This window comes from Balaenoptera musculus, chromosome 15 (genome assembly GCF_009873245.2).
Source record: "Balaenoptera musculus isolate JJ_BM4_2016_0621 chromosome 15, mBalMus1.pri.v3, whole genome shotgun sequence".
Taxonomy (NCBI): Eukaryota; Metazoa; Chordata; class Mammalia; order Artiodactyla; family Balaenopteridae; genus Balaenoptera; species Balaenoptera musculus.
The window spans coordinates 43,587,676-43,609,327 of record NC_045799.1 but is presented as its reverse complement, the minus strand read 5'-3'; the positions used below and the strand labels follow the sequence as shown (position 1 = coordinate 43,609,327).

The window sequence follows — 21,652 nt, the reverse complement described above, 5'->3', positions numbered from 1 at the left end:
TGGAGATAAGTCACCGGACGCTCAACTCCGCCAGACTCCCGCTCCCTCCCACCTGCCCCGTGGCCTTCCCAGGCTACCCTCCACCCACCACGCCCCAACCCGGGATGACCCGGAGGCATCACGGCTGAGGTGGGCTATTGTACAACTGGCCCCTGAGAAGGAGCCTGGAACAACCATCCAGCTGCCATGCTGGTGGCCACGCACAGCCCTGAGACCTGTGACGTGGGCACCGAGGTCTGATTTGGAGCCACAGGCAGGAGTGTTGAGGAATCACCCCACCCAGTAGTCCTCAACCAGCCCCTCGGGGTTCATGCTGACGCCCGGGGCCCCATCGCCTGCCAGGGTTTCCCTGCGGTCTGAGCCCTGGGCACCCACAGTAGGAGCTCCCCGGCCTCACTCCGGGCAGCCCGCAGCATCTCCCAGGACCACCTCCCCAGTGAACTGCCTGCACTTGAACTCTCGCCTCAGGGCGGCTCCTGGGGGCCCTACCTGAGTCTCCCTCAGCTTTCCAGTCTGAAACGTGCTTTCTAGAGACATGCTCACAGCCTCTCTTCCTCCCAAGAGCCCTAGAGGTGGCACAGCCCCGCGGGCCACCTGAGACCCCTCCAGCACAGGCCTTTGCCTGGGTCAGAGAGACACTCTGGACTGCTTGGGGCGCCTAGGGCAGTGTCATCAGCTCTGCACGCCAGGCCCCGGCCACACACACTGTTTGCTCCTCAGGCCTTGGCAATCAGTCACCTTGGGGAGACAAAGTCAGGTGGACAGAGCCCGCCTGAGATGCTCCAGGCCTACATCCCCGAGCTGGGACTGTCCAGGGAAGCTCCCTGTGGGGCAGGAAGGGAGATGGCCCAGCAGGTAGAAAGGGACCCTGCTCAAGGGCAAGAGAGACAAAGAAAGCTCAGGACCCTCTGGAGAAAACAGCGGCCCCTGCCCAACCTGGGTGCTGGAATCCCGGCCGCCGAGACACAGGCCTCGCTCCCGGTGCCCATCTGCGCGAGGCCTCCCTGCCCGAGTGGTTCTCCAGGGCAGGAACCTCCGGGCCCGACACGCCCAGTCCCCAGGAGGTGCTTGGGGAGCACCCTCTCTCTGCGGTCCCCGAGGGCGGGCAGCGGGGCCGTGGCAGGTGCACGGCATCAGCGCAGGCAGCATCAGCAGATGCTTCGGTCTGGGGGGGATTCACTTTCACCCTGGCTTTTGATCACGTCTCAGCTTCTGTATCCCATAGCCAATTACCACAAATTTAGTGGCTCAGAACCCCCATTTTTTTTTTTAGCTCACAGTTCTGTAGTCTGGGTGAGCTCAGCCGTGAGACTCTAAGCTGGGTTCTCTGCTTAGTCTCACGGCCAAAATCAAGGTGCCGGTGGGGGTGGGGGCAGATGTCACCTGGAGGCTCTGGGGAGAATCTGCTTCCAGGTTGCTCAGGGTGTTGGCAGAAGTCAGGTCCGTGTGGCTGTAGGACTGAGGCCCCCATTTCCTTGCTGACTGTCAGTCAGGGGTCGTCCTCAGCTTTTAGAGCCACCTACACCCCCTGCACACAACCTCCTTCATCTTCAAAGCCAGCAAAGGCAGGTCAAGTCCTTGTCACTTGGAATCTCTCTCACCTCCCTCTCTGCCACATGTTTTCTGCTTCAGCCAGAGAAAGTTCTCTGCGTTTAAGGACCGGTGGTTACACCGGGCCGACCAGCAGACCAGCATCATCCCCCCATTTCAGGGTCCCATCGCATCCGCAGAGGGCTTCTACCACGTAAGGTACATATTCACAGGTACTGGGGAATTCGGGCGTGGACAACAGCTCGGGCCACTGTTCTACCCCCACAGCATCTCCCAGAGCCATTCTCCACCCTCCCCATGCCTCCCTCTCTCCACTTCTCACACAGCCTAGAGCAGGAGGGAAGATAAAGGAAGAGGAGTGGCCAGAGCCCAGAGGCCAGGCCAGGGGGCCGGGGCCGTAGAACAGGACATACTAACCGGAGTGGCTGCCTACTCACCGTGAGACCTGGTCGCCACACTGACACGCTCCTTCCCGGGGGTGGACAAAAGACAGCTGTGAATTCTCCGACCTGGTCTCACGCCACTTCTCATGGACAAGTAGGGTCTAGGCCCCCTCCCCTTAAATCTGGGATGGCTACAGACTGGTTTGACCAATAGAGTATAGCCAAAATGATGCTATGCATATTCCAGGGTCAGCCTTTAGGACAAGTGGCAGTTTCCTTGCTTCCTCTTGGAGTCATAAGCCACCATGTAACAAGTCTGACTACCTGAGGCTGCCTTGCTATGGGGAAGCCCAAGTTAGTCATGTGAAGAGGCTACGTGAACAGAAAGAGACCCCTGGCCACCCCCAACCATTCAAACCAATCCAGCCAATATCCCAGATATCACAAAGCAGAGGGAAGCCATTTCTACCATGCCCACCTGACTCCTGCCCCACAGAATCATGAAACATAATAAGAAAATATACTGTTCTAAGTACTTGCTTTTGGAGTAGCTTGTAACACAGCAATAAATAACCAAAATACCACCCTCACTGAGCCAAGAGAACACAGACACTTGTCCCAACAGGGTCTTGCCCCCAGGAAACTGACACCTGAATAGCTGGACATGGAGGCTGTAGAGTGCTGGGGAAGAGCCGATTAATGGCAAAGTTCTAGAGAAAAGTTATAGGACTTTCCCCTACTGAGTCCCTCAGAGCTGACTGGGCCCCTGCCTTCCCATGGCCTGGCTGTTTAGGATTCCTGAGTTCTGGGAGTTGCCCGGCATCCAGCTACTAATTCTCCAGAGTCAATTGCTTTTGCTTGTTTCAAAGAATCTTAACAGAAACACTTGGTAACTGTGGCCACATCAGCAAGAGAGGAAAGGAGCAGCCTAATGTAATGTTGAAAGCATTGGTAGAATGCCTGGGTTCAAATCCTGGGTCTGTTGCTAAGTAGCAGTGTGACCTTAGGCAAGTCACTTAACCTTTCTGTGCCTTAGTTTCCAAGACCAGATGGCTTCACTGGTGAATTCTACCAAACAGATAAAGACAAATTAACATCAATCTTTCTCAAACTCTTCCTAAAAATTGCAGAGGAGGAAACACTTTCTTACTCATTCTGTGTGGCCAGCTTTACCCTGATACCAAAACCAGACAAACAGATCACAAGAAAAGAAAACTACGGACCAATATCCCTTATAAACACTGATGCAAAAATCCTCAACCAAATGCTAACAAACTGTATCCAGCAGCATATTAACAAGATTATACATCATGACCAAGTGGGATTTATTCCTGGAATGCAAGGATGGTTCAGCATACGAAAATCAAGGATAGATATATAGATCAGTGGAATAGAATAGAGAACTCAGAAATAAGCACTCACATATACAGTCAAGTTATTTTTGACAAGAGTTCCAAGACCATTCAACAAAGGAAACAATAGTCTCTTCAATAAATGGTATCACTGGATATGCACAGGCCAAAAAAAAAAAAAAAAAAGAAGCTGGGCCCTTACCTCACACCATATGCAAAAATTAACTCAAAATGGATCAAAGACCTGGGACTTCCCTGGTGGCACAGTGGATAAGACTCCGTGCTCCCAATGCAGGGGGCCCGGGTTTGATCCCTGGTCAGGGAACTAGATCCCATATGCATGTTGCGACTGAGAGTTCCCATGCCACAACTAAGAAACCCACGTGCCACAACTAAGGAGCCCATGGGCTGCAACTAAGGAGCCCATGGGCTGCAACTAAGGAGCCCTGGAGCTGCAACTAAGGAGCCTAAGACTTTGCATGCCACAACTAAGGAAACTGCCTGCTGCAACTAAGGAGCCCACATGCCACAACTAAGGAGCCGGCGAGCCCTGGAACTGCAACTAAGAGGCCCGCCTGCCACTACTAAGACCTGGCACAACCAAAATAAATAAATATTTTTAAAAAAATGGATCAAAGACCTAAATGAAAAAGCTAAAACTATAAAAAACCCCTAGAAGAAAACACAGAGGCAAATCTTTGTAATGTTGTACTTGGCAATGGAGTCTTAAATAATACACCAGAAACACGAACAACAAAAGGAGACAGATGAACTGGACTTTATCACAATTAAAAATTTTTGTGCTTCAAAGGACAATATTGAGAAAGCAAAAAGTCAACCCACAGAATGGGATAAAATAATTGCAAATCATATATCTGATAAAGGTACAGTATCCAGACTATCTAGAGAACTCACAACTCAACAACAACAAAAATACAAACGACCAATTAAAAAAATGGGCAAAGGACTTAAGTAGATATTTCTCCAAAGAAGACACAAATGGACAAGCACATGAAAAGATATTCAATGATATTAGTCATTAGAAAAATGCAAATCAAAACTACAATGAAATACCACTTCATACCCATTGGGATGGCTATAATTTTTTTTTAAAGGAAAATAACAAGTGTTGATGAGGATTTGGAGAAATTGGAACCCTCATACACTGCTAGTAGAAATGTAAAACAGAATAGCTCCTTTGGAAAAGTTTTGCAGTTTGTCAGTAAGTTAAACATAGATTTACCATATGTGCCAGCAATTCCATTCCAAGGTATATACCCAAATAATTGAAAGCAGGTATTCTTGTACATAAACGTTCATAGCAGTTCTATTCACAATAGCCAAAAAGTAGAAACAAGTAAAAATACCCATAAACAGATAAATGGATAAACAAAATGTGGTTTATTCATACAGTGAAATATTATTCATCTACAAAAAGAAATGAAATACTGATACACACTACAACATAGATGCACCTTGAAAACATGATGCTTAGTGAAAGAAGTAGAACACAGAATGCCACATACTGTAGGAGTTCATTTTTACAAATCATAGACAGAGAAAGCAGATTAGAGTTGTCAGAGGCTGGATGGAGGGGAAGTGAGGAATGCCTGCTTAATGGGTATGAGATGTCCATTTGGGATGATGGGAAAGTTCTGGAATAGTGATGATGGTTGCACAACATTGTGAATGTGCTTAATGTCTCTGAACTGTACACTTTAAAATGATTCAATGGTAATAGAAAAAGGGAGAGGGTAGAAATAGCAAGAGTATTATCTCATATAATATTTATGAAGACTAAGTTAAAATGAAGAGAGATGGCCTTCACAAACTGCTTAGAACAAAACCTGGCACACAGTAGGTGCTACAGAGCTGAGGGAGAGAGAGAAAGGAGTAGCAGCACCAATGCTTGAAATTAGAGGGGAAATGTTGGAAGGGAGCAGAAAGGCTCCCCAGTCTTTCCTAAAGAGAGTGATCAACAGAGGTCTGAGAACTATGCCCTTCAGCTCTGTCCATTACCCAAAGGCAAGTCTTCTGTGAGACACAAAGAATTCCCAACAGCCCCCAGGGGAGCCAGCTCAGGGAACCCTCTAGGATCTCAAGGGAGCAGGGGTCAGGCTGCACAGACATGAGGCCACCATTCAGACACTCAGCCCTCCGACACCAGAAAAAGGAAGGAGACGATACTGCTCCGCACACCTGTCTGGGAGGCTCTGACCTACCTGCACACAGAAGGCCTTAAAGACACACCACAAGGCCCACGCCTGACTCCAAGCCTCAGGAGATGGCCCACCCCGTCATTCCTCACCACAGAAGACTTCCAGCTCTTGACCTGTGGAATCTTCCCCATATCTCCCCAGCCTCATCTCACCCTACGTTTCTTCCCTCCTCCACTGCAGCCACACAGCCTCCTCCAGCCGGTACCTATGCCATTCCCTCCACCTGGAATCTTCCTTTCCTTCATCTGGTTAAATCCAGCGCACTCAGATCTCAGCTGATGGAGCAAATGTTCATTCAGCCATGTGCTGTCCCTGGTAGTGTCCATCATCTGCATGTGTGACTTTCAGTGATATCTGCCACCATGCTAAGTCCCTGAAGGCCAGGGGACCCAGATTCCTCCCTCCCTCCCACTGCCCACGTGCTCACCATCATTAATCCTCCCAGCCAAGGACCCCGCACTGAAGCCAGCAAAGACAACAGTGTGGATGGCTCCAATCCTGGCGCAAGCCAGCATTGCGGCCACAGCCAGCGGGGAGACAGGCATGTAGATGGCTACCCGGTCCCCTCGGTGGACTCCATGCCTCTTGAGCGTGTTGGCCAGGCGGCACGTGGTCTCCAGCAGTTCCCTGCGGCACAAGGAAGGGAGGGCTGTCAGAGAAGGGGGAGGGCCAGAACGCATAGTCATTTGGCTGGAATAATTCTTCAGACTGCAGGCACTGGAGCCCCGGCCAGCCAGAGGGAGGGCAGCCACTCCAACACTTGATGCATGGAAGGCTCTTTTCAGAAAACATTGTAACTTTGTAGGCTTGTCCTGACACGGATTCACGGCCACACTGCTGAGAAAAATCGCCTGTCCCCTCATCCACTGAGAGCAGGGCTTCTCAGAGACCTGGGTCATCCGGTCCCGGAGTCTTCTGACACATCCTCCCCGAGAGGCCCCTGTTCTCTGGGTCAGCACAAGCCTTGCTGGGCAGGGGACCCCGGGCAGGGGACCCCAACTCTGCCAAGCCTCAGTGATTTGGGAAGGAAAGCGGCCCGCAGCCTGGGGCAGGGCTGGCTGGTGAGGGACCGGGACACTGTGCCCCGCCTCTTGTGACCACATGGTCCCTGCCTCCACTGCAGGGGCTTAGGCTTGGTCAGCCAGAGAGCAGCATCTCGCTGAACAAGCTGATTGGCTTGGGGTTGGCACGTGACCCAACACAACCCCGAGAGGATGACAGTCTACCAGAAACCAGAACAGGAAATGGAGGAAAGTGCAGGAGGGCAGAAGCAGGTGGACGCTGGGTTCAGCACTGCTTCCCACGTGGTCCCACTGAACCCCACTTCCCACAGGAAGGGACATTTCCCATTTTCACTGCTCTTGTTTTATTGTATTTGTTATTTAACAGAAAGCTGGCATGGAAGGGCAGAGTAAGTCCACCCCACCCGCGTGGCTCCACCCTCCTGGCCAAGACCCAGGAGAGTTTGTGGTTGCCCTGTGCTCAGAGGCCCAGAAAGGGGCAGCCCAGCAAGGGCCAGCAGGAAATGAAGGGTGGGCAGTGACAGGCCTTGCGGGAGACCAGACGAGAGATCACTAGTGTAACCAAGCAGGACGTTATGGGGCCTTCTTGGGACAGACCCCTCCCCCATATCCTCTGCTTTAGCTCCTCTCTAAAGTACCTAGATAATAGCATCTGATGCACATTCCTGAGTTGTTTTACAGATGTTAAGACCCCCACCAGATGGAAGAAATTAACTACTTGTAGCCTCCGGACCTACTGGAGCCTGAGGATTGATAATGTTAACAGCCCCGTTACGTCACCATCAACCAGAGAACTGTGGTGAGCTGATCACATACTCTGGGACTCCCCTCCCTCACCTTGCCTTTAAAAAGGCTTTCCTCAAACCCATCGGGGAGTCGGATGTTTTGAGCACCAGCAGCTCTGGACTCCTTGCTTGGTGCCTGCAATAAACGCTGCACTTTCCTTCACCCCAACCCAGTGTCAGTAGATTGGCTTTACTGTGCACGGGCGAGCGGACGGACCCAAGTTTGGTTCGGGTAACACGAGTGCAGCCTGCGCTCCCCCTCGACTCCTGCCAGGCTGGCACAGTGCCTCTCCGGTAGGACCCTATCCTTTCTCCTTAAGGCTTTAGGAGGACAAAAGCGCCATTCACTGACCCCATCCACCGCGCACCTGAGCTTGTGATGAAAGAAAGAGCACCCCGACAGCCCCCAACAGCAAACTCCCCGGAGCCAGGGCCCAGAAACACACCTCCTGCGTGCAGCGAGGAGGCTAGGATAGTCTGTGACAGCACTAAAGAGGCAGCTATGGTCAGTCACACGGAAGGATAACTTAAGCCCAGCGCAGGTGCCATCTTCAACAGCGCTAAGGACTTAAGGAGTCGGTGCTGGGGAGATGGAGGCTCAAGTGCGTCAGAGGTCAGCGGTGATGAAATCCAGTCCTTTTTCTGCAGACGAAAGGCAGCATTTTGAAGTCGAGGAAGGCACAGAACCGTCCAGACAGAGAGGCCTGGGTTGCTTTCTATAGGAGCTGCACAGGCATGGGAGCTCACCTTTCTCAGCTGCCACAAGATCACCTGAGAAACAGCAGGCCCCTTCCACCTTGTTTAACTGTCATGAGTGTTAATGAGAAGGTTCACCCACTCAGGACCCTGCCAAACATTCAGTAGAGATTATCTTTACCATCAGACGTCTTTGTTTGAAATTACTTTCTAGAAGTACTAAAATCAACTAATTCATTTTGATGAATTTGTAAGATGTTAAAAATTCCATTCTAGGCACCACGGGGGCGAGTAAGGCACCAGACAAAAGAAATGAGAGGGAAAGTGTCCTCCTGCAACCCAGCTCCCACTGGGGAAATGAAGGCACATGAAAGTGTGATGGCCGTTTATCACCTCAGCTTCTGGTGCAATTACTGAGGCAGCAGGGAGTGCTTTCTGGAAAGGTTGGCTGTGGGGAGGAGGAGCAAGGCAGCAAAGGGGAAAGGATTCCCTTCAGGGGCAGAAGTTGCCCGGCGGTCAGAGCTGGGCAGCTGACCTATAGCCCTGGGAAGGTCTGGAGACCAAGCTGAAGTAGCCCAGGTGTTCCCTGGAGGATCTAGGGGCCTTATCATGGGCCCTGGAACTGAGTCTGCTGGGTCCCACACTCTTGCTGCTGCATCCAGAGAAGTTTCTGATAAAGAATCTGATCCGGGTGAATCTCTTAAGTTCACTCCCCTTCCCATCCTCTCTGCCAAGGCCATAAAACTCAAGGTCGAAAAGATCCTTGAAGCCTCCCTGGGGTTCCTGGCCACAGCGGTCCAGCCTCTGCTTAAACATCACGTTGCTGGGAGTCACCCCGCACAGCACTAAACAGTCTTCCTAGAATCAGGCCAAGACTTGTAGCTGTTCCACTTCCACCCCTTGGTCCCAGCTCAGCCCTTTAAAGATGTCCAGAGAAAATCTGTCATTCGATGATAGCCCTTCAGATTCCTGAATACCCCCCACCACTACCTCACAAAGCCTTTTCTCTCCCAGGTTCTCTCGCCCAGCCCTCCATGACGCCACTCCCATTCTCTAGAAACCCCCAGGTTATCAAACGGACCCCGGCACTCCCAGGGTATCTGCCCGGGTCAGAAAATGGAATGCAGACCCTTGACCCCAACTCTACATTTAACCATGTAAATGAAGAATACATTATTTTCTAATGCCTGACAAAGGTGGCCCAGATTCAACATGAGGTCACTAACCCACTGACCATCGCCACACACAGAACAGGACTCCAACCAGGGCTCCTCCATTATCACAGTCAGCAAATTAATTTTTAAAATCGGACTTTCCACACTATCCATTTGTCCCTGTTCAATTCCATCTCAATTTCTACTCATCTTTCCAGTTCATCCATTATTTTTTTAAACTTGGATCTTTCATTTTAAGCTTTTGCTTTTCATTAGCAATCTCCTCCAGACTTAGAACGCTGGAATATATGGTCAGCAAACCTAGGTCTTCAAATCACAAAAAAGTAAGTGTTATTCAAGTGATCCTGTGACCCGAGGTACTCAAAAATCACTCAAAAGCAGTTCTTGGATACTCATAACTTCTCAGACTTTCACAAACCGAAATGCTGTTTCTGTATCAAACAGATAATGCAGCCACTCAGTGACGGGCGCTCTGGGCTGTTGCTGCAGGCTGCACTGGCGTCCTCCTTGCCTGCGGGATCTTTCCAAGGAACAGTGCCGTGCAGCTTTCTGAGAAATGATCTCAACAAAATGAGTTAGAGTTCTATTTTCAAGTGCCAGGAGAAATATAGCATTCGTCATGCAGGTTCTGAATAAGACATCTACGTTTGTCTGTGAGTAAACTCCTCAGGGCCGTGCCTTCCATGTGGACGCATGCAAATGACAGGCACAAATACACAGACTGGCCTCATATTCAGGGTGCTGAACACCAGCAAAATGCTGCCTGGCCTTGGGGGAAGGAAGGAGACCTTCTACAGCCAACTCTAAGCTTCGAGTGGGAGGAGCATTCATCCAATGTTAATCCGTAACCAACACGACATCTGCCCAAACACAGACAGAAGAAAGGCACCCCTGGCCCAGCTCAATCCAAAACAGGACACAGCTGGACAGCCCCAGGGGAAGTAAGATAAACCGTGTGTGTGTGTGTGTGTGTGTGTGTGTGTGTGTGTGTGTGTGTGTGTGTGTGGTGCTGTTGTATTTAAGAAACTCATCCGGAATGCATGCCTTGCTTACTTGCTACCATTACTCTGGCTCTTGTGCTCATTAAATAAACACTGGCTAAGAGGCTACCTCCTTCTTTGTCCACCTGCCTCACTGAGTATGAGCTTTACTTTGGCAGGGATTTGTTCTTTGCCTTCCTCCCAGCGTCCAGAACCGGGCCTAGCTCAGAGAAAGTATGCGACAGATATCTGTGGAATGGAAAGGAAGAGCAGGTAAGCAAGAAAGGACGAGAGCCCTGGCGGGCGCAGGGCAACCGGAGCCCGAGCTCTAACCATGAGCGCCGGTCCACTCCGCAAATGCCTCCCAGCCTCCTGTACCTCCTGTACCCTGGCAGGAGACATCCTGCCCCTCAGAGACAGCGATGGGCAGGACCGCCCCACTGATAGGCCAGCACACAGCTACTGTCCTCTGCATTTCCTTCTGCCGATAAGGGAAGGAACCCAGGGAACTGTGTCGATGTGTGCGTGGAAGGCCTGTGACAGTCACTTCTTTCCTCCAAGCCTGGTGCTGAGGGGAGGGGTCAACCCCATGGTCCAGATGCAGGACTGGACGGGATACATCTTTCTTCGGTACACTTCTCTAGACTTTGATATTCTCTTCAGCCAGCCATTTCTGGAAGATGGAGGTGGTGAGAGAAGCAAGGGCTGGCTTTAGGAAAGCGGAGCACGGCAAGGGGGTCCCCTTCTCACAGGGAGAAGCTCACCAGGCCTCGGGACCAACTCCTTCCCTCTGGCAGACTCCTCTGGCCCAGACATTACTGTAGCCACTAAATCTAATCTAATGTAATGACATGTGCTTGCTCTGCTACTTACTGCCACCGAGAGAACAGAAGCCCAGGAAATTCAGCTGAGCGGGCTCATAACCCAAGTATGAAATTACTCTCACGTCATGATTTGATCACGTGACCGTGACCTTGAGCAAAGGTAAGCTGCAGTGAACTATAAAGCAGCTGCCACATGTCAACACAAAAACACCCAAGCTGCCATTGCCAAGGAAGGCCCCGGACACACTCAGCGTTCACAGGAAACAAGAGCTGAACTGCCACAGCTGACACCAGGCCAGCCAGTGAACTTGCGATCACTAAACCTGCATGTTTTCTAAATTTCTTACAAAAAATAAATGTATTCTCCTTGAGGCTTTGCTACACTCTGCAGAAAGTTCTGACCTCAGAGAATTTCCCTCTCAGGAGAGTGCCTCAGTGAACAACATCTAATCAGAGATGGGGCTCCCACCCAGCTCCCCATACACCCAGGGTCTAGACTGTCCCAACCATAGAATGGCCTAATAATAGGACCACTACTAAGGTGGTCTCGAGGACTCCTGTGGTCTGAATGTCTGCAGAATCCTAACCCACAAAGATGATAAGATGATAGCATTAGGAGATGGGGCCTTGGGGGGTAATTAGGGCATGAGGGTGGAGCCCCATGATGGGATTAGTGCCCTTATAAGTGAGACCCCCACAGAGCTCCCTTTTTCCTTCCACCATGTGAGGACACAAAAGGAAGGTGCTGGCTGTGACCCAGGTGGAGGGCCCGACCAGCAGGTGACCGTGCTGGCACCTTGATCTTGGACTTCCAGCCTCCACAACTGTGAGAAATAAGTCTCTGTTATTTATAAGCCCCACCCCCCACTCCCCCTGGTCAGTGGTTTTGTCATAGCAGCCCAAACAGACTTAAGACAAGACCAAATGTGAAGTCCTGGGCACATATAAAGGCATCCTATAAACAGTAGCTATAATTATCGCAGAATGGCAGAAAAATTAAATTGGTGAAAATCAGTGGTTCCTTAACAGCAGGAGGGAGAGTGAAAATGCCAGTTTGCTCTTGTGTAAATCTTAGGCAGCCGTGTCACTGGCTCAGGATGAATGAGAGTCACCAGTGTATTCGAATGTGGTTCGAGAATCCCTCCCCTGAAGGCCCACCTGCTCCACGTGGTTGCCCTGCGGTGGTTGTTGATGGGAAGCCCTCGTTTGGGGTGGGAAGTGGGTCTGAGGATGCAACATCCACAGTCAGGGCTGCTGCCAGCTACAGATTCCAGGCACTTGGCCGTGGCCTGGGGTTCCGAGAGCCTGGAGGGAAGGCAGGCCCACCGCCATGCCTGTGCACCTGCCGTGTCACCCCACCGCCTCCACCAGCTGCCCCGTCTTCTCCAGCCACGCTTGCCACCCACTGTGAGCACAAGGGGCCTCCTCTCCAGGCCAGCCTCGGCCACCTGCAGGCCCACGGGCTCCTGCCTCCTCAGCCTTCCCCAACCCGCTCGTGTTACTGCCCAGAGAAGCCTCCTCCTGCCCGCCCACTGCCACCACATGCACAGTTCCTTCAGTGACAGCAGGAACAGCACTGCTCTGAACCCTAGGCACATCTGTGGAGCACTCACAACAGCCCGTGGGCTGGGAGCTACCATCACGACCCCATTTTCCAGATGAGGAAACTGAGGCACAGAGGAGTTAAGTGACTTCTCAAGGCTATGCAGCTGAAAGGGTCAAGGGTCAGGTCAGGATTCAAACCCAAGCCTGGCTCCAAGGGCAGCTCTCAAAACCCACAGCTTCAGAACAACTCACACCCTATTTCAGAGGTTCCCAGACCTGAGGATGTTTGCCATCTGCCAACTCCATCGTTATTTATGTAACATTTTTCCTTGGATTGGTTTAAATGAGCAAGAGAAGTGTTCAAAGCCGCTCACTGTGGTCGAATCGAGCCTTCCGCTAATCAGGACGGAGGAGAACTGGGGCGGGGTGGGTGCGCTTTTCTTCACGCTTCAGTGTTTGGCTCCACATTCAGAACCGCCTGCCCCAGGGTCCAGCTCCCTCTCATCCTAAGTCTTTCTCTCCCACTCTTGACGCAGCCCTGGTGGAACAGAAGTGACGGGTCAGACTTGAGAAAAGGTCTGCCCTCTTCCCTGATTCACGCCTGATTTCCCTTGGACCTCGGCACTGGCCTTCAGCCTGAGTCTTGTCTCCGGAAAAGAAGTTCTTTCCTTTCCAGACTCAGAGCCCCGCTGACATCGAGGCAGCCAGTGCCAACACACGAAGAAACCCAGAGGCTCCCGCGGGCTGGTAGCCCTGGGCAAGAGCGGTCTGAGGCCCCAGTCCAAGGACAACCAGCAGGGAGAATGGGGCTGTCGGCCCAGATGGAGCAAAGGAATCCACCCTCCCAGTGGCCCAGAAACCTCGCTCCAGCTTCCCAGAGGAAGTTTAACTGGATCTGTTGATGGGAAATTGCCAGGCCTCTCACCCATCCGGATCCCCACTGTTCCCAGGTTCAGATGAGGTCCAAGACAGCCACAGGGGGTCAGGAGACAGAATGAAGGGCCAGGCAGGCCCCCCAACCTGGCCCATTGCCCCTCCTCTTGTACCCACAGTGACCCCTCCTGCTTCCAGGGCCCCGAGGTCCCCAGAGCCCCTCCAGCACGTGCACTTTCTGCTCCTCACAGCCCCGCAGTCACACCAGGACTCCACAGCCCTTAGGCCCACCTTGTTCCGCAGCCGTCCCTTGTCCCTCTTAGAGGCCACCTGGAGCCCTCAGGCACTGACCTCTCCTCCCCAGCTGGAATTGCGGTTAACATGTGCCTGCTTGTCTTGGAGGTCCTGGAACACATGGCCCTGCTCAGTGAAGGGGTGCGATGTCTGCACACGGACCTACAGGCCTGTCACCAAGTTAGCGCCACAGGGCAGCCCGCCGTTTACACCTTCACCGCCTCCAAGATTCCACAGCACATCTCACAGATCAGACACTGCTGGGTCCAAACCCCGTTTCTGGCATTTCCAGCTGGATGAGCCTGAGAGCCCCCTAAGCTCGCTGGGCATCAGGTCCCTCACTTTACAACCCAGGGTGACCGGGAATACAAACTAAGATCATAAGTGCCAGTGGCCCACACAGCAGGGGCTGCCCCAGCCTTAGGGTCAGGGCCAGGGTTAGGGTCCGGGGACCTGGAGGACAGCCAGCCCCTGGCTGGTTACAGGGAACCCTCCTGCGAGCGGGTCTTGGGCAGCAGATGGAAGGGTCCAGCACGGTGGGCACGGGGGGCTACACGTCAGCCGAGCATCAGGGTGGCCCTGCAGGGTCTCAGGGCTGCCTGCCAGGCTGCTCCTTCCAGGGGCCTTGATTTTCCACCTCAGCCAGAAGAGGAAGTGGCCAAGGAGAGGGCGGGGAGGGCGGGGGAGGGGCCTGGGGTGACAAGCACCCGAGCAGGCCTCCGTGCTGCCCCGGAGGGGACCCAGCGCAGCCACAGCAAGGCTGTCGGCCCCCCTCCCCCAACCAGGTCTGCAGCCGCCAGAAGCCGAACCACACAGCTGGAACAGAAGCACCTCCTTAAAGACTGGTCCCCAAGGGGCCAGCGCCCCTCCCCTCCGCAGGCTGCTGCCCTTCCACCTCCCACAGTGCAGCCCCCTCCAGCATCCCCTGCACAGCAGAAGGGAGTTCACAAAAAGCAGGCATCCAGCTCCAAGGGAGGCGTTTGTTATGTGTGCTCCTCCGACTAAACATCCGCCAGAGGGTTCCCAGGAAAGGGCCCCATCAGGGAGGGTTGACTGTCTGTGGAGGTCATTCCTGCTGCAGTCCCAAGACAGGGCCATTCTAAAATGTGAACTGCCAAGAGCCTCAGCTTGCCCAAAAGAGTGAGAAAGAAAAATAAGTGTCACGTATAGGAAGATTCAAAGCACTTGCCAGCTTCAAAATCTGGAGCCAAGTCTTAAAGGAAAGTTAAATGCTGGCTTAAAACCAGCTCCATCCAAGTAACCCAGAGCTCCTACCGGATTCTGGGAGCGAGCACGGGAATTCCTGACCAAGTTTTGCGATCGGAGTTACTCAGAGGTCAGCAGGGGACACTGCACACAAGCCTGGCAGCCACTAGCTTCTGGTACCTCCACCGAGGGGAGCCCACCGACAAACCCACTTACCCTGCCTGCCAGGGGCCCCTGTCCTGGAGCCTCATGGTCGCCGGCCCTGGTTCACCCCAAAGCACCCCACCCTCAGCCTCACTATGTCCGTTAATGATCCTCCCCCTCAGTTGCCCTAGTATTTTAATAAAGGAGTTTGCTCACTGCAAACTGTGGTTAATCTGGGGGTCAGAAGCACCAGGTGCAAGGGTTGGGGGGCCGCCTTTTAGCCGACTCCAAACTGTTCTCCTGAGGTGAGGACCTCTCCCTGAAAACCCCACCTGGCCCTCCCGGCAGCAGCAACCGCAGGGCCACCCGAGCCCTTCCCCTCGTCAAATCTGAAACCCTCTACTGACCTCCCTTCACCTGCCCCGACCTACAGCCAAATCAGACCCGCATCCACCCAGACCCAGGTCTGGGCTTTCATTCCCCTGTGCTAGTCACACCAGCACCCAGTGGAGGAGAAAACAGGGTCAGAGAGCTGGAGATTTGCTCCAGGTCACACACAGCTGGGGACAAAGCGGGCGGGAACACAGGCCACCGCCCACCCCGCCCTCTCACTCCACAGTGGGCTGGCCGGCCCTGCCCTCGGCCTTCATCCTCGGGCCTCCCCTCCTCGGCCTCCCAGAACCCAACCCCCCAGCACTTCCTCAAAGTCTTCTCCAACGGCGTCCCAGCAACTTCCTGCTTCCTCCCGCCACAGCCCACAGGGCCCTTCTGTGACCTTAACAAGTGGCCACGTAAAGACACCCGGGGCCCAGGGCACGAGCCAGCTTCTCAGGAGGTGCCTCCACGCTTCAGACCTCGCGGCCCCTCTGCCCAGGGGTGCTGGTGTGGCTGTCCCAGACAGAGGGCCACCCCAGGGGCTGGGCCCCATTCTGTATGCTCAGTGGGCCCCCCATGCTAGGGACCAGTAACGCCCAGTGCCTGGTCGGCTGGCCCAGGCAGGAGGCGTCCTCCGCGCCGGCCGAGGGGTTCTGAGGCAGGCAGTGGGGAGGGGGCCTGCCGTCCGCTCTGCGCCTCTGGGCAGGGGCTCCCCTCTGTGCACGCCCCGCCATAAGAAGGCCCAGCTGGAACAACTACAGAAATCACCGCCTCCAGGGCTGGACCCACAGTGGAAACTCCACTCGGCTCACGTATGGGCACATGGGGGGTGCCAGGCCTGCTCTCCTCGCTGCAGCCCAGACGCCCAGCTCAGCTGCACAGCCTGGCCATGACCACAGCAGCGCTGCCCTCACGGCAACCCGCGTTCACAGAGGAGGGCCAGGCCAGGGCTAAAACCTGCTACAGATTAATTAAAAGGTCACATCTTAGCTAAATAACAAGGGCCTACTGTAGAGCTCAGGGAACTATATTCAATATCCTGGGATAAACCATAACGGAAAAGAATATGAAAAAGAATATATACGTGTATAACTGAATCACTCTGCTGTACAGCAGAAATTAACACAACATTGTAAATCAACTATACTTCAATAAAATAAATCTTTAAAAAACTTTTTTTTTAAAGGACTCATGTCTGGACCCCTGTTCAGAGAGCCTCACACGGGAGATCCTGGTTCAGAGCCTGGTGAATACTCTCAGGCCGCTCTCTCCTCTGTCCGAGCACAGGCACCACCACTGAGAGGTCCTGAGCACAGGAACACCGGGACCAGCCACAGTGTCTGCTCTGCTCCACGCCCTCTGCCCATCCCCAGCTTGGAAATCCCTGGCCCAGAGCCCGGGCTCCAGGCAGGCAACGGTCTTGAACCCCTGCACCACCTGCCTAGAGGACGGGGATTTGTGTTTGTCCGCATCCCCATCGCCAAGGGCCTCTAGAATCTGTCTGCTTAAACTGAATGTGAAGGAGCATCTTGCGAAATAAGCACGTGGACGGCTGGAGAGAACTGCTCCCAGTGCTATCTGGCTGCACAGCCTCGGGGAGCCACCCAGATTATCTGTGCCTGCCTGGCCTCTGCAGCCCTGGCCTCGGAGGCCTCAGGCGGTGCCAGGGGGCCCAGGTTTGCAGGCCTGCTGGCTCACTGGGGAGAACAGCTCCCTCAGGTCGGTTCTGAACACACCTCTGGGCAGAGGAAGGCTGGAAATCGGCTGGGCGGCCCTCTGGCCCTGGCTCCGGCCTCAGGTCACAGGCTGCCCTCTTCCCCGGGAGACACGTGCAGGCCATCCCAGGCTGACCCCAGCCAGCAGAGGTCCTGCCCCTTCACTTCCCATCGGGGAGGGAGCACCGCGCCTGAAGGACAGACCCCAGCCCACGAGGCTGCCCTTCTCCCAGAGCCACGCGGCCGGAGCCAGCACGAGGTGCCCCACGCGCTGCCTAGCGGGCCCCTGAGGCCTCGGCCCGTCTGCCAGGGTGCGCCTGGGAATTGCCGCCAGCCAAGCAACAATTGCAGGCAGGGTGGGGCCGGGATGAGGACACTCAGCTGCCCCAGGGTTCCCAAAGCTGGTCCTGCCAGGCCTCCCCCACCCTAGGGAGGTGCAGCTGCAAATACACCCCAGTGCTCAGAACCTTGAAGAGAGCAGACAGCCCACCCCCAGGCAATGGCCCAACTTCCAGAGCAGGAGCAGGGCGGTGCCTGCAACCCGGGAGAGCGGTTCGGGAGCATCCTTGAACACCAAGAGCAGGTTGTAGACATGTGCACGTTTAGGGCGTGTGTGTGAGGGTGTGTGCAACACATGTGGACCCACATTTCATTAGGGTTTGGGACAGGAGTGGGTTCACGTTACAAGCTCTCTGATGATTCTTCAGAAATGCATCTCTTCAGAAGAATTCAGCAGACTCAGGAGGGAGAGGCTCTGGGCACCTGAGGACTGAGATGGGTCCCCCAAGCTTAGGACAGACCAGGCAGGCGTGGTCCCCGGGAATCCACCTCCAGCACCCCAGCCCGGGAGAACCACATCCCCACGCAGTTTCCTTCAAGGGCTCAGCCCATGGGTCTGGAACTTGGTCTTCAGGCCGCCAAGGCCTGTGACCATCCTGGGGCACCTTGGGTGCCACCATGTGAGACACTTGGCAGGAATGCACTTTATTTTAGTGGCAGTTTGTATGCTGGCAGGACAGCCAGCACCAAGTGTAGGCAGCTCTCCTCTGAGACAAGAGGAAGAAAACCTCACGTCAAAAACCTAACGTGACCAGGAAAATGATGAATCCAAGTCCCTCAAAAACTAGCTGCAATTACAGACAACCCATTCACACACTTCTCTTTTCCCTCAAACAGTAAATAACAACAGTCACCTGGCACTAAGACCGGCTGAAGTTTGTAAAACCATTTCTTCAGGCTGAGCTTGTTTATTTTTAGAGAGAGAATAATAAATTCTTTGCCTGTACTTATAGGTTTATACCTTGCCCGGGGCTGCTCTGCAATGGAAATGAAGTTGTACTTTGTTTTAACGAGCTGGCTGCAGTCCTGAGACTCCCGCCCAGTTACACACACACTCAGCAGGCCAGCCGAGCGGCTCTCAGAGGCCTGACGCGGCCCAACCCCAGTTCCGGGTCCCGGTCCACGGGAGGACCGGAGAAAATTAGCCCATAGCTGAACTCCCCTTACCTCGTCCACCCCCACCCATAGAGACTTAATCATAGATCAAGTCGGGCCAATAAGGGTGAAGAACAGCAGGGCGGCTCGTCCATTAGAGCAGTGCCCCCAACTCCAGTGTGCAGTGCCCGGGGGTCCCAGGCCACGATGCTGCTGACCTGTGGACCCCATGGAGTCAGGAGGATATCTGTCCAGGGGACCCAGGTCAGCGCAGTAACTGCCAGTAAAGGCTGAGAGGGACTGTGACAGCCGAGGGGTATTGGGAGCAGGGGAGGGACAAGCAAGGCAGGGCGCGCTAGGAGCCACGGCAGATTAACAAATGCTACTTTGCTCCATCCAGAAGTTCAACTGAACACAGCTTCCCCAGGCTTGGTGCACTGGGTCTGTGATAAAACCTGCGTCTGAAAAACAAGCAGGAAACCAGGGGCCCGCGGGGTCAGGACCTGCTCCTCTGAACCCTCCTCCTGAGATAGCGCTGTAAAGGTAGGTTGAAGCTTGAGCAAAGGCGTTTTCCCGCAGGGATGCGGTGACAGACCAGAGACCTCTGAGCAAGGCAGTCCCGGGAGGGGGCAGGGCTTTGAGAAGGCCAGCACCTGCCCCCAGACGCCGGGTCTGCTCAAACCCCCCAACACACAGGCTTGGCATACAGAATACGTGAAGAATTTATTTAAGGAGTCACAGATACAAATATCAGGTGTAGCCCCTTTTTGTTTGTTTTATTTTAGCCCCTTTTTAAAGACTCAATTTTATTTGTTGTGCCACAGTCATAAGCACACTAAGAGGGGCTGCTTTTAGTTACCCCAGCGTGTACTTTATTCAGTCCATGCTCATGTCTACTTTTCCTGAGACCAGAGAACATTTCCCAAGTGGAAACATGGCCCCTGATACTCATATAATCCCCCCGCCCAGAACAGGTCACAGGCACACGGGACTGCACCAAGAGCCTGCCCTGTACCTTGAACGTTTGTCATATTTGTTTCTGAGGACCCAGTTCCTCCCAGGGGAATCTAAAGACAACAAGTATTGCCCAGGTAGGCAAGGAGGCCGGGGCTCCTCCTGTCAACAGCCCAGCAGCAGCATTCGATGCTGACGTCCAGCGCGACAGAGGCGCCCTCCCTCAGGGGACACATGGTACCTGTAGGTGATCCTCACTTCAGTTCCAGGCTCATCCTGCTCCCAGATCAAAGCGACGCTCTCCGGGGACTTCCGAACGTGCTGATCCAAGCAGTTGACTGCACAAAAACAGGTTCATGGACATTACACTTGGTGCCACTGGAGTCGGAAAGGGGAGAGTCAGGTTTGCAGTGGTTTGCGCTGCTCTCACTGGGGTGGACCCTTCCCTCGTCAGAGGCGGGTTTCTACTTCCTTGCAAGGAGAAGGGTGACAGAGCCCGCAGAAACGAGGTGGTCACTACACAAAGATGACCTCGCAGGTACAGGTGACCCCTGGGAATGCTCTGAAGCAGGTGCTTCACACCAGGAGTCCCAATCCCGGCCCCCACCCAGGGGACCCTGACCCGACTGGCCCCGTGGTTTTCAAGGCTCCCTGACGGTTCTAACGTGCACGGCCAGGGCTGAGCACCGCAGGCTGGGCTGTGGGAAAGAAGACTCGATGCAAACAGGGCGCCCCGAATCAGTGCGCGTGCGTGGGGTGGGCTCTCGTGTGGTGGAGGTGCGATCCAGGACAAGGGCCCACATCCCTTCTCAGGTGTCCAGCCAGCACCCTGCCCCAAGAAGTGATGCAATGATGGCAAAATGCCTTGCTAGTTTTCCGGGAGGCTCTGCTCCCCCTCCCTCCATTACCCAAGCTCAGGTCACATGAGTGCCCGCAAAAACAGTTCAGTTGTGCTGGTTTACCGTCAACCTGAAGATTAGTAGGATCATGTTCATTGCTAACCTCTTATTCACTACCACTGGCTGGACTTCAAGGTGAGCTTGGCTCTGGCCGGTTTGTGCCAGAGCCCCTTCCAGCCGGCCCTCGTGGCCTGTTTTCATTACGCACTTCCCCATCAGCAGAGGAATAAATACCACAGACAGCTATGGGGGCAGCAGCCACTGCCCACCTGGTCTTCAGGGTCACCCTCATGTCCAGGTACATAAATTTTTCTTTTTTTTTTCTTTTTGGGGCAGTTACTGTCTTCTCCAAATCAATCTCCTCCTACATAAATGGGAGATGCACCCACTGCTGCATCTAACACACAGGGCTGGGTCAGAATCAGACGGAAGGCAATGCTGAGGTGCTACCACAGGACTACAAGGTCAACTACCACCTGATAATCACCCTGCTGCGAGTTACTACAAATATTTCCTGATGGAAAACCATTCTGACAAAAGTTATGGGAGGCCCTCCTCATAACAAACTACGTGATTCCCATAATCCTCAACAGGGTGAACTCACATGAAAACATTTACAAACTTTAGCTTGTGTCTGTGTGTGTCTCTGTGTGTGTGTGTGTGTGTGTGTGTGTGTGTGTGTGTATCACATTTTTCCCTCTCAGGTTATTTTATCTGTCATTTACTCTTATAAATTAAAAAATTTCATTTCAGCTTTCTGGCTCCTAACAAGTATATAAATTATACCTCAAAAAATTTAATAAATAAAGATAGATGTCATGGGAAAAATTGCTACTTACACAGGAAAGTTCTTTGAATTACTAGAAAAATAGAAGAGAAAAAAATGCCAAAAAAATAGAAGAGAGGAAAGCAAGAAGACAAACTGAGAAGGGGCTTGGTGGCAAAACCTGGATTTACACAATAAACCCAACATCAATGTGTGTGTCAGTCTGGTCCAAAGTTTAGAAATCAAGAGTTTTCACACTAAAACCACAGATTCCTGGCTTCTCTTGAACAAGCAGCAGATGAGGCCATACCCTCGCCTGGCAGCTGAGGTGGTGACCACTCTCAGCAGGGGTGGGTCCCGTCCCCTCCCCTCACTGGCCGTGCTGAGTCTGCTGAGGGCCTTCCTGCCTCGGGGCCTTTGCACAGTTTCACCCTGCCCGGGGTACACCATCCCACCCTCA

At 53.5% G+C, this 21,652-nt stretch overlaps 1 protein-coding gene across 2 annotated transcripts in view; it reads right to left on the bottom strand.

Annotated features, from left to right (window-relative positions):
- The window catches only part of ACSS1 (acyl-CoA synthetase short chain family member 1), a 41,976-nt gene that overhangs the window by 14,136 nt on the left and 6,188 nt on the right, over positions 1-21,652 (bottom strand). For both annotated transcript variants that reach the window (XM_036825516.1, XM_036825517.1), the window contains exons 2-3: positions 19,769-19,865; positions 5,933-6,132 (exon numbers count right to left, since the gene is read on the bottom strand). In XM_036825516.1, the coding sequence (XP_036681411.1) occupies positions 5,933-6,132; positions 19,769-19,865 (297 nt within the window). The remainder of the gene's footprint in view (positions 1-5,932; positions 6,133-19,768; positions 19,866-21,652) is intronic.